This window comes from Cucumis melo, chromosome 2, assembly GCF_025177605.1.
Source record: "Cucumis melo cultivar AY chromosome 2, USDA_Cmelo_AY_1.0, whole genome shotgun sequence".
Classification (NCBI taxonomy): Eukaryota; Viridiplantae; Streptophyta; class Magnoliopsida; order Cucurbitales; family Cucurbitaceae; genus Cucumis; species Cucumis melo.
In genome coordinates this window covers 1,475,280-1,488,321 of record NC_066858.1, presented here as the reverse complement: position 1 = coordinate 1,488,321, position 13,042 = coordinate 1,475,280, and the positions used below count along the sequence as shown (strand labels likewise).

Here is a 13,042-nt window from a genome sequence, read left to right as displayed (position 1 = left end):
CGTATAAAATTATTCCCTACTCCACAACTACACCTCTCCATTTTGCAACCCCATAATAATACATAAATTCAAGTATTATATTTAAAATACAACCAAATAATCCAAAATATTTATATAAACTGATTTTTACATTTCTAACCTTTTCTCTATCACAACATATAAATTAAATTTGAAATTCAACATAATCAAAATAATTTTTTTTCAAGAAAAATAAAAATAATAAAAAATTGTCACAAATATATGATTCAACAAAATATTTACCCTCGCAGAAAAATCGAGTGTAATTAATTTTATCTTTTAATAATTTTGTTCTTACAAAATGTAAATGTAAATAGTTTATCAAAACTTCTTTATTTTTTAAAAAATTTCAAAAATAATCTTGTGGTTTGATAAAATTTTTATAAATAGTATTTATGAAAATGTAAGGACTAAGCTTTAATTTCCCAAAATAAGAAAACAGAAAAGACAAAATTATGATTTAATATGTAAATTTCTTTTTTCTTAAAAGAATTGTTATATGAATAAAATGGATGAGCAACATCTTTTATATATTCATGTACTATTTTAATTCTAAAAAATCTTTGGACATCTTAATTTTTCGTTAATGTTAGGTTATTTGAATTATAATGTTTTGGACAGCAATTTAGTTAATATCGTTATAAAAATTAGAATTTAGTTTCTATAGTTTATTGAAATCTCATAAATAGTTTTTACGGTTTGAAAAAATTCTTATAATTGTCTAAATTTAGAGACTATCTCAAAATATTTTAATTTTTATCAAACTATAAAAATTAGAATTTAGTTTCTATAGTTTATTGAAATCTCATAAATAGTTTTTACGGTTTGAAAAAATTCTTATAATTGTCTAAATTTAGAGACTATCTCAAAATATTTTAATTTTTATCAAACTATATGAATTAAATTTTTATTTTTATTCAAAATCTAGACCAAAATTTCAATTTAATCTTCTCCTTCTTACCTGTTTTAAATCATAATAAACTTATTTGATATTAATTTTGACATCGTTAAAATCAAAACTAAATATACCTAACTTGTTATTGAAAAATCAATTTGATTAATATTTGATTCCACACATTAAAACATAAAATTTTATTCCAACAAAATTACCGTTGAATAGTTAAAAGTATTGTTTCTTCCACTTAAGTTTGAACAAAAATATGGTTCAAGTTAAATTTACCATTATTTAGATTCTTACGGGATAAAATATATAAGACCTAAAACTCAGTTTCAAGTCCAAAGTTCAAAGTTCAAAAGCGAGCCAAAGTTCAATGGATTAGCTGTTGAATAATAAAAAAGCGAGCCAAAATTATTGTTGAATAATTATTCGAAATGTTAATTTGAGTTCAATCTAAAAGAGTTCTAATTTCAATACAAATTTTCACTCGTTAAACAAGGTTTGTGGATTGGGCTATGAGTCCATACAATAAGAGGTTGGGTTGACTTTGCCTCGTCAAAAAAATAGTAAATTTTTCATAAACATAACAAATTGACAAAATATTTACGACTACGACCTTTGTAACAACATGAAAAAGCCTATGAATGTGGCCATTTTTTTCAATTATTTTAGGTTTGTCATTTCTTTTGATTGTCTTTCTTCTCTTCCTCTTTTGCAATTTTTTTCCTTTCCATCGTCTTTCTTCTCTTTCTCTTTCTCTTTTTCTTTTTCTTTTTTCAAACAGTTTTTTTTATTCAAGACCGTCTACCAACTATAACATATATATTTTTTATTTTTTTAAACTATTATTTGGTTGTTCGTACTAAATATAAAAGATCTTAAAAAAACATCGTCTAATCAAATTTAAACGGTCATGTACTTAAAATAACCAAATCTAAACGATTATGTATAAAAAAAATCTTTAAAAAAAAAACCTTTTAGATTTGGATAGCTAAATCTAAACGATTGAGTACAAAAAAACGATCATGTAGCTAAATCTAAATGATCATGTATCAAAGAATCTTAAAGAAAATATCGTTTAGTCGTGTAGCCAAATATATTACACGCGTGGACATCATTTTTCATCGTGAATCTGTAGGCATTTTCTGTTTTCGAAATTGTTTAGTGTAAATATTTTATCGCTTTATTACATTTTTTAAAAGAAAAAGAAAACTGTGAATTCCGCATAGAACTTACCATTTGACCAAAGTTTAGACCTTTAATTTCTTTTGGATCAACTAAATTTAGGGGAAGAGAAAAATATTTTGAAATAACATAAAGTTGGTAAGAATATAAGAAAATCGATTAATACTAAATCTATATTTAAATACAATTAATAAATTTGTAAATTAATATTTAGTCATATGGTTTTCTAATTTCTCCTCGTGATGAGAATATAAAAAGCGAAACTACACACAAAAGCGAAATACACACACACACACACACACACACACAACTGCTACGTGGCACGAAACTGTGGGGCCACTTCTTTTTTCTTTCTTTTTTAAATTTATTTTGTTTTTCTACTTTTGGTTAATGTGGGACCCACGAATGAATGAGCTGTCGATGATGGAAAAAGATAGATAAAAAGAAAATAAGAAAAAAGAAAAAGAAAAAAGAAAAAAGAAAAAAGAAAAGAGAAAAAGGAAAAAAGTAAATAAAAACTATACGTTAAAAGGTCAAATTTAATTGCTAATAATAGTCTATACCCAATTGATGGAAAGCCATATTCGGACACGTATTGGGTGATCCGACGGCTGTGATATCATAATGTGTAAAATGGATGATGTAGAGCGGTACGCGTCAATAGGCTAGCTGGTAAGTGGGGTCCTTTATCTGACGTCACATCAACGGTACCTGTACTTTCATTGCACTGATCAGACGGCATCTAAGGAATCTCAGCCGTTCAATGATAACACGTGGAACATAATTCCAACCTCATCAAATTCCTCACAAAATCTCACTTGAAAACCTTTTTTCTTTTCATTCTTTTTCCTTTCTTTTGTAGTACTTTGAAGATAATAAAATGATGGGTTGGTACGTACAATTAAGATTTCAAATATCTATATAGATAGTAATTATGAGCGTTAATTTTATCAACATTATAATAATAATAATAAAAAAAACCAACTATTTACAAAGAAAATCATTACAAAAAAAACAAAAAAATTTCTACCCACCAAGTGTTTTAAAATATAAATATTTTGTCCATTTCGTAAATTATACGAGTTGTCACACTTAGGGCGTGTTTGGGGTGGAGTTTTAGAGGGAAAATGATTAGGAAATTGGGCCAAACCGTGTTTGGCCCAAGGAATATGATAAATAATCATAATCCCTAAATAACCCTATCTTATCCTATTTTTACTTTCTTACAACCCTACATTACCCTACCTAAATAACTCAATCTAAATTCTATTATTATTTTTTAAATTACTACAATCATAATCCTTCCCCCCAAACACATATTACTATAACACTACTATCATAATCTCTCCCCCAAACACATACTATTATAATACAACCTTTTATATTCTTTTCCCCAAACACATATTATTATAACACTAGGATGATTATAAGATTATCATAATCCTAGGATTATTATAATTTTTTTTCCCCATAACTCTTTCCCTCCCCCAAACGCACCCTTAATGTTCATTTGATACATCGATGACATTTTGTTACTTTCTTTTGTGATTTTTTTTATTGATATTACAAAAATGTTAATTTACTCTTGTGTGTTAATGTTGAACAATAGAAATATCAAGACGTCAATGAAGTTTTAACTTCATAATTAAAGTATAATAAACTCCTAATATCGTATAAAGCAGTAAATGACTAGATGATTTTCACAACGTTTATAATTTACTTGTACATTATTGTACTTGACTCATATACTTATGGTAAGTTGGTAATTATAATAGGTAGCAATTTTTAGAATAATTATTAAGTATGTAGCAATATTTTTAAAAAATTGTAAATATAGTAAAATCTATCGGTGATAGACTTCTATCATCGATAGACTGTTATGGTTTATTAGTGATAGACCAACATTTGCTACATGGTCTATCAGTCATAGACTCATATCATTGATAGATTTTAGCAGATTTTGCTATATTTGCAATTTTTTTTATAAAATGTTGCTATATACTTAATTATTTTGAATATAATCGCTACATTTGCAACTATCTTTTTATTTTATATATACAACATTCAAATGTCTATCTTCTTAAACAAATTTTGACTCCATGTGTAGTCTTCATAGTAAACATGTTAGCTCTGATTTATTTTAGTTTACTATTCATTTGAATTTATTATAAGGATTAAAAAAATATTGCATAAAAATTCTTTTGTTTAGTTAAAAACAACTCACAATTTATAATATATTGTAAGATGTGAAAGTCAAGTATTACTTTAAAAAAGTAAAGAGGGAAAAAAAAAACTTATTAACTAATATGGGTTTTATTTTTATGTAGTGCCTTCACTTTTCTTATAAAGAAAGAAGAAAAAAAACCTTCTCTTTCTTAAAAATATTCTTGGTCAACTTTGTGTTAATTTTAAATTATTTTCATCCAAAATGGTAAGCATTTTATTTTTAACACCTATTGCTAGTTGATAAGCTTACACAGATATTATGTTTCTCCTTTTATCTTTCCATTATTCCTCTTTTCTTGATTTTTATATCATTAGATTGTCTGTTACAAGTGCGGTATGTGTCCTTCAATTGAATTTGAATCTAAATACTTAAAAAGTCAATTCAAATAGTTATTCATTAATGATATGTAGTTTATCAAAGATCCACCTAATTAGGTTATTGATTGAATGAGTAGGTTTACTCGATAATAGTACGTCGAAGCACCCCACACAGATGTAGCTAATTTAGTTTTTCAGACTCTAATTCTAAATCAATTTTAGATTGAAGTATGATAATATATTTTTTTTAGTTATAGATGGGCCTGTTAATACACGAAATGGTGTGATAATGCTCTTCTGTCAAGACGTTAAGAAATAGGAAAGAGACTTTTCAATGAGTCAAGGAAAGAAAAGCTAGCTCTTAGAATCATTGGTATTGGGCAGGTGAACTAGTCTACACAACAACTCTTACTCTTCCATATGATTAGTTCCACTCTTTTAGTATGGAGTCTTTCGTTGGTCTTCTTTTGGGTTTCTCACAATCAAGCGAAAATCAAAAGTAAAATGAATATTTATTTCATCCATGGGCGTACATCTTAACTGTGAAGTTGATTTCTCTAAGATCGTTTGAGCCACCAACTTGGTGTTAAACAGCTCAACTTTAATTGTAAACCTTTCCACATTTAATATGTTAACTTCATGACTATTAAATCACCCCTCCAATGAATGTACAATGTGTCATACATGTATTATAAATAGTATTATCATTAAGGAGTGTTGTTTGTTTAATAATTTCCAGATTCATTCCTAACCAAAAGCCAAAGAATGAAGAGGTTTAAATAAATTAGTAGAAATTGAAGCAGCTGGAAATTGATACAAAAACTTATTCCATTAACGAATAACTTCTCACTTCTGAAGGAAAAAACATTACAACATTACATCATTACAAGTAATAGATTTTGGCAAGACTTCAAGCTCTCTCTTAGAGCAAATAGTATGAGGATATTACAGAGCTCCTATTAAAAAGCTCTAAAATGCAAACCACAAGAACGGTACGTTGTTGCATTTATCGGTAGGTTCGGTAGACGGGACTGTACATGCAGCTCTCAGCATACTTGACTAGATCTGCAGGGCGTGGGAGACGGGTTGCCAAACCTGGAGTATGCAAGGAAAATGGATTAAGATCATGTCAAAGAGAATTCAAATCTACAAGAGTAGCAACATAATCGAAGAAAATGTCTCACCAAGTTCATATGCTTTGGCAGCCACATTAGCTGCAATGTTTGCCGAGATCTTTCGGATGTTAGTAAAGGGCGGGTAGATCAATCCCTTGTCGTAGTTTTCCTCGGAGACTTGGGCAGCCAATGCTTCCGCTGGTGTGACAAAGGCGAAAGAATTGTTCATTATACCATCATTTAAGGATTTAGCATTGCTATTATACTCGTGGTTTGAAAATTGAAAATAAAGTTTAGGAAAGCTTGACATTATCGCCTAGTTCATAGATTTGATTTCAGGGCATGACCTAGCATTTGTAGTATCATTAAATTGGGCAATCAGATTCAAGATCTATTCACACTCTTGAATCAAATGATAATGCTTATTTCCAGCTCTAACCCATGAGCTGAATCATTTTCCCTTCGCGTATCAACTTGAATCATATGATAATTGTGTATCGTACGAGTTTAACATTATTGATCATTAGAAAATAAATATGTGCATATATTTGTGCATGTATATATGTAACTCAATGTCATTGCTCATTTAACAATCCTACTTACAGGCAGCCAGAAGCATGTCGTCGTGGACACGAATTGCACCAGAAATTACGACACCCAAACCAAACCCAGGGAAGATGTAGGCATTGTTGGACTGATTTGAGATTAGGCAAGTTCAAAAGGTCAGGTCTTGATATATGACAACAATACAAAAGAGTATATCATCCAACATGATGATAAAATAGACAAACCTGGCCAGGGACAAAGGTCTTCCCATTGTATTCAAATGGATCGAATGGACTTCCACTGGCAAAGATTGCACGGCCCTTCAATTGACATATAAAAGCAAAGTAAGTCGAGTTGTCAAAAAAGCAAAGAGGGAAAAAAGAACTTTCACTATAAGATGGTATTTGATATATACCTCACTCCAAGTGTAAGCCTCTTCAGCAGTGCATTCAGATTGTGACGTCGGGTTGGAAAGAGCCATAATAAGAGGTTTCTGCACAATAATACGGTGAAGTAATGTCAGCGTGCATTGGGGAAATATGTTTGGCTCAGTAAATCCTATTTGCAAATTCAACATGTATCTAATACGTATATGAGCTTATGACTTATGAGTGCATCCGTGAAGGAGAAGATAGAAACCTCGTTGATGGAGGATACAGCCTCAATGACTTCTTTTGTAAAAGTCCTTCCCACTCCAGATGATCCAATCAGGACTGTTGGCTTAATTGCCTAGCATCGTAAGAAATAGGTAAGCAATGGGGGACAAGCCGAAAACGACAAGGAATCATAGTGAGATTATGAGAAGTAGCTGAAACTCAAGAGAATGGTTCACACCTTCACAGCACTTAATAAATCCTTGACAGGTTCATGCTCGTGAGCCCATGGCTGCTTGAAGTGTTGAAGTGAATCCTTACGCGAGTGGACAATTAATCCCTACAAGAACATCGTTCTCTTATGGTTGAGTCCAAAATCCATAATATTAGCTCATTAACATACACAAGTATGTTTCTCTGATTAACTCTCTAATACCTTGGAGTCGACTAGCCAGATCTTCTTGCGGGTCTCCTCAACTGGAGCTTTCGTCTAAAAGGAAAAAAAAAAATCAATTACAAACTTTGTTGCAATCCATTTATGTTTGATATAGCTTCACATCTACCAACCTGTTTTGATATTTCAAGGGCTATAAGCTCTGCAATACCAGTTCCAGCCTGCAGCCATGCCAAAAAAATATGTAAGGAAAAATTCAAACATGGAGGTGAAGGAGTTGGAATGAAAGGACCATTTACACAAAGAAATTCACAAAAATACAAGGAGGAAGGGAGGGACGGAGGAATGCAAGAAGAAATCTTACCTCTCCAGCACCAAGGAACAAGAATGTGTGATCGGCCAAGGTACCACCAATGAGTTTGAGGGCGGAAACAGCTCCAGCAAGAACGACAGCCGCAGTCCCCTGAAACAAGAAAAAGAGTATGGATAAGAAAACTTGACTACTTCCTAAATAATGAGTATCAAATTGATATTACACAGACCGTACCTGAATGTCATCATTGAAGACTAGATGAGTTGTGCGATACTTGGCAAGTAGCTCAAAAGCATTGTGGTTTGCAAAATCTTCAAACTGAAGGTTTCAATTAGAGTTTAGAACCACTGTGTAAAGAAATGTTCAAACTTCAGATACCAATGACAATAAATATACCATGTTCTAACCTGAATCAGAACTTTTTCCCCATAATTCTGCTTAACAGCAGTCATAAACTCATCTAGAAGTTCATAGTACTCCTGCATCGAACATAGGCAAAATACTTGAGTTCATTATGAACTCACAAATCTATAACAGCTCAAATATAAGTAAAACAGAAAAGAAAAAAAGCAAAATAAAGATGTGTTCTGAACCTCTCCGGTTGCTCTTCTCTGTTTAAGCCCAATGTAGAATTCATCGTTCAACAATTTCTCGTTGTTTGTCCCAACATCAATTGTAATAGGCAAACACTATCAAGAAAATGAGGTATTAGCTGAAAAGAAGAATATCCTTAAAAGCTTTAAATTAAGATAAATGAGTTCAATGATTCTTGATGCGGCAGTGTATGGAGAAAGTTTCCACAAAAGCAGCATAAATACATCATTGTTGACAAAAAAGAACAGGCAATCGTTTTTTCAACTAAATCCTTACTGCAGAAGGACGAACTCCTCCGAGTGCGGTGTATAAAGAAAGTTTTCCAACTGGAATTCCCATTCCCTAAAACATTCAAAAAATTCATACAAGGATCAGTAGATCTGTTAACAAGTAGTTCTAGTTCATCAGAAAATATGTCCATAGGAATTACCTGACAACCAAGATCACCAAGACCCAAAATACGCTCACCATCAGTCACCACAATTACTTGAATGCTCCTTTGGGGCCAATTCTTCAATACTTCAAGAATCTTACCCCTGCACGACTTGGCGTAATAAGATACATAGAACCTTGAAAGTCATTAATATACGGGACAAAAGGGAAAAAAAAAAAAAGCACCCTTACTTCTCTTTCAAACTAATGTAAAGACCCTGAGGACGCCTGAAGATGCTTCCGTACTTCTGACACGCTTCACCAACTGTGGGAGTGTAGACAACAGGAAGCAATTCTTCGACATTGTCAATAAGAAGTTTGTAAAAGAGCCTTTCATTTCTTTCCTGTACACCAAATTACAAGCTCCACTAAATCAAAATTTACACATAAGTAGAAGCAAACAAGAAATTCATACCCGCTTTCAAAAAAAAAAAAAAAAAAAAAGATAATCAAACCCAGAATAGGAAAGTACCAAAAAAAAAGACAAGTGAGGACTGATATTTTTCACTTCAGGTAATTGAATGCGAAACAAATTATTAGCAAAGTAAATGGGGAATGGTAGGTCTAAGAACCTGAAGTTCCATCATGGCAATAAATTTTTGTAGTGGAAGTTGATACTGCCTGATGTTCTGCATCAACTTCTTCTCCTGGTATCACAAATGAAAAGGTCACCAAGAAGAATTTTAAGAACACGACAAAAAAAATCTCAAAATGGAACATCAGTAGCAACCTGAAGTTGTTGAGTAACAATGGCAGGTGGCAAAAGCCCCCGCAAATAATGAGCATCTCTTTCCTTTTCTGTAAATGCCAACCCCTTGTTATGATGCGGATCCCTCAACAACGAATAGCCACTGCATCATATCAGGAAGTAACGAAGATTCATGAATAATATTCTCCATTTTGCAAGGAATAGTAATATTCTAAGAATCCAATAAATCAAAAGACCAGCTTGATCAGAATCTAGAGTAAAAATCAAAAGTCTCTTCGTGACCCTTTTTCAAGAATTCAAGATAACTCCCTATCACAAATCCTAAAGATGCAAGTAAGTAGTTCCCAAGATTAAGTAAAACACAAAGATGAAACTAAGAGTGTGTAGTTAATCAGTCAAACTAAACAGTTACATCTCTGACTTTGAATACAAATTAGCAAAGTAAAAACAAAATAAGCAAAAGAAAGCAATTAAACCAAGCCCCAAAATCCAAGAAACTTGGATTACCTAGCGACTGAGAAAGTCCATGGAGTGACAAGCTGTTCCTCTGTAGCACAGTCTTCTCCATATATATCCTCAACACCACCACCAACAGTTGCTTTGGGGTCCAAATCCAACACAGAACCGCCATCGCCGATCTCCTTCAAAGTACTCTCCATCCCAGATCACTAAACTCAAAATTGAAACAACCCACAAAAAAAAAGAGTGGAAAAAAAATCTGCCTCAGGAAAAGAACACAATACGAATTGGGAAGACTTGGGTGTCCATTAAATAACCAAACCCACTTGCCACCATTGACGGGGATAAAAGGCAAAGTCAAATTTGGCCAAATAAAATGCATCACTAAGAACAAGAATAGGAAACAGAGGGAGTGAGAAAGTGGGGTCACTGGTTCCATTATCGGATAAAATGATATCATATGATATTTTTAGATAAAGGGTAATCGAGATTGTCCGTTTTCGCATTAAAAAAATGGTTGGATACACAAAATGTAGTGATGGTCATGATGAATGAGTTGTTGAGGATTAAACAATACTAGTAAATGAACTGAAGCACTCGGAAACTTCGCAGCGCAGGAGAGTAGAAAGGAAAGAAAATGTTAAACCCTTTTGATTGTTTGGAGAAATTTACAGAGAGAAATGGATTGGGGTAAGAAGAAGGAAGAAGACATTCATTATAAACTAAAGCCGCCCTCTTTGAACAGACACCGCCGCCTGGCCCCGGTTCCTCGTTGTACAGATCACTCCATTTTTCTTTCATTTTTGGTTCCAATTTGTAACATAAAGTTTTTCTTTTCTTTCAATTTAATTCTTTTTCTTAGCCATTTTATACTCAACGATCTCATTTCTTTTATTTGTAGCATTTTGGAATTGAATATTTAATTAATTGGAGCGATAATCAATTATTAATTTCTCTACCTACACGTTATATATTTAGTACATAAAACAATCAAAGTTGCAACTTTTAACTAAATCTATAAACTAACTAAATAAATTCAAAACGAGACCTATAAATCATATGTTAGATTAGAATGTGTATTCGTTGAACTTCATAATAGTTTTAATATATAAACATCTTTGTCATGGTGATGTTGTAGGGTTTAATAATAACAATCTTTTTCTTAGTTTGATATCACAATTCACTCATCCTTTTTATCCACTAAAAGTAGATCAAATAACTTTTGAAAGAGAAAAGAAAGATGTTGAGTCAAACTTTTTTTCTTTTTATAAAGATCATTGGATAAACTTTATACCAATTTTTAGTACGGTAGAAATGAAAGATTTAAATTACTTATTTATTGTTATCATATACTATATATATTAGTTGAGTTATCACATTTTGAATATCAAGCCAACGAGTGACTGAGTTACAAAAATGCAAGCACTTAGCAAAATGAATATCAGCCATAGAAGCGAGAATAGTACAAGCTACCCTTTTGATCTCCAACAAATCATAATCAACATCAACCAAAGAGACTATGCCCTTTGTCAAGTCAGACTCCACCAGAAGCAGAGAAACAACATAACCAAAAAAGGACAACATCCATAAAATGTCCATCTTCTTAGCTTTCAATTTCAGAACCTTAATCTTCCAAGTTTTGGAAATCCTTTTAAAACCCACACCCACCAAAGATCCAGCAGAGTCACGAAGCACCCAACTTACACCACTGGCTTTCGACTCCTCAAATCAGTACGTATGCATCATAATTTAATTTTGAAACGCATATCGTAGTTTAACATGTAGATAGGTTAACTATTACAAAAATTGATGGTCATAGAGAAAATTGAACTTAATTAATTTTTAATACATGGATGATTATCCATAATGTTTGATTTTAGAAAAAAAGTCAAAAAGCCAATTTGGATTTATATATATATTGCTTATTTATTATTGGTAACATTTCAATTCACAAGATTTGACAAATTAGTAAATTTTAAATTTCACTAAATATATAAAAATATTTACTCACACTTAATATTCTTGGTTAAACAAATAAAAGTTGGAGAATTTTAAATTTTATTCATTTTGGTCCAAAGATCCAATTTACTTAAGGTGGGAAAAATCACTTTTAAATACTATACACATTCACATTCGAAAGTTCAAATAAATTAATAGTTTAAAAGTTAAAAGGATAATTATAATATGTAGTAACTTTTAGAATAATTATTAAGTATGTATCAATATTTTTAAAAAATTACAAATATAGCAAAGTCTATCAGTGATAGACTTCTATCGTTGATAGACTCTTATGATTTATCAGTGATAAATTAACATTTGCTACATGGTCTATCAGTCATAAACTCCTATCATTGGTAGATTTTGACAGATTTTGCTATATTTGTAATTTTTTTAAATGTTGCTACTATACTTAATTATTTTAAATATATTTACTATATTTGCAAATATCCCAAAGTTAAAACTATATACCTATATGTGTATCTATATACATTTTTCATCACACCCACACACACAAAATCACTCTGACTAAGGACTTTGAAAAATTAACCATTTATTTTCTCTAAACACAAATAAAAAAAGTTTTATCACAAGTTTAACGATCTATACCCACTAAAATTAATTTTTATTTGAAACTATACGAAATAAAATATTCTCATTTACAAGTAGCGAATACAAAACACGTTTAATTGCAAACAATAATCGAACTATGGAGAAAAATACACATTATAAAGCTTCAAATTTTTCAAAAAATTTGTCCATTTAAACCTTTCTAATCCGAACAAATAGATGTATAAAAAATTCAAACATTCGAAGTGAACGTCAATTAACTATTCAAGACGTAGATTTATTTAACCGAGAAAAAAGATTATAATATTTTAGTATTGAATTTGTACACGTGCTTAAAAAAGGGAAAAGAAAATGAAAGGCACGTGGCATGTGGTGGTCGCCGGGGGCGTGAAAGTTGATAATCCAGGCGAGGCTGCGGCAAGTGGACGGTGGTTGGAAAATAATAAAATGGAATAATGGAATAAGATATTTTGGAAATTGAATATTCCAATATGAAGAGTTCCATTATATAACAAAAAGAAACAAAGTGACAACTCTTATTCAATGTTCTTCAATTAATCATAAACTCTTTTGGATAATTAATTCATATCTTCTTTTTTTTTTTTTTTATTTGTTTTTGTTTATTTTCTAAATTAAAACATTTAATAAATTATTCAATAAAATATCTTACAAGT

The 13,042-nt window shown here is 31.1% G+C and overlaps 1 protein-coding gene across 1 annotated transcript; it reads right to left on the bottom strand.

The window, feature by feature from the left end:
- Window positions 1–5,455: 5,455 nt before the first annotated feature.
- Window positions 5,456–10,151, bottom strand: LOC103492256 (NADP-dependent malic enzyme). Its single transcript, XM_008452554.3, has 19 exons — window positions 9,849–10,151; window positions 9,363–9,483; window positions 9,205–9,279; window positions 8,825–8,976; window positions 8,631–8,736; window positions 8,477–8,542; window positions 8,200–8,295; window positions 8,014–8,085; window positions 7,841–7,924; window positions 7,658–7,756; window positions 7,467–7,514; window positions 7,336–7,389; window positions 7,141–7,239; window positions 6,946–7,035; window positions 6,722–6,799; window positions 6,552–6,626; window positions 6,364–6,454; window positions 5,830–5,958; window positions 5,456–5,740 (listed from the first exon to the last, which is right to left on the bottom strand). The coding sequence occupies exons 1-19, from the start codon at window positions 9,998–10,000 to the stop codon at window positions 5,652–5,654; spliced, it is 1,776 nt and encodes a 591-aa protein (XP_008450776.1). The 5' UTR covers window positions 10,001–10,151; the 3' UTR covers window positions 5,456–5,651.
- Between the last annotated feature and the right edge of the window lie 2,891 nt (window positions 10,152–13,042).

What these genes read in the sequence shown, in the direction of transcription:
- LOC103492256 (XM_008452554.3), bottom strand. Translation starts at nt 10,000, where the DNA reads ATGGAGAGTACTTTGAAGGAGATCGGCGATGGCGGTTCTGTGTTGGAT. An exon ending in AGAGAAGAGCAACCGGAGAG is followed by an intron (nt 8,086 to 8,199) that starts GTTCAGAACACA and finishes TGTTCGATGCAG; the next exon opens with GAGTACTATGAACTTCTAGA. An exon ending in CGACATGCTTCTGGCTGCCT is followed by an intron (nt 5,959 to 6,363) that starts GTAAGTAGGATT and finishes TTGTCACACCAG; the next exon opens with CGGAAGCATTGGCTGCCCAA.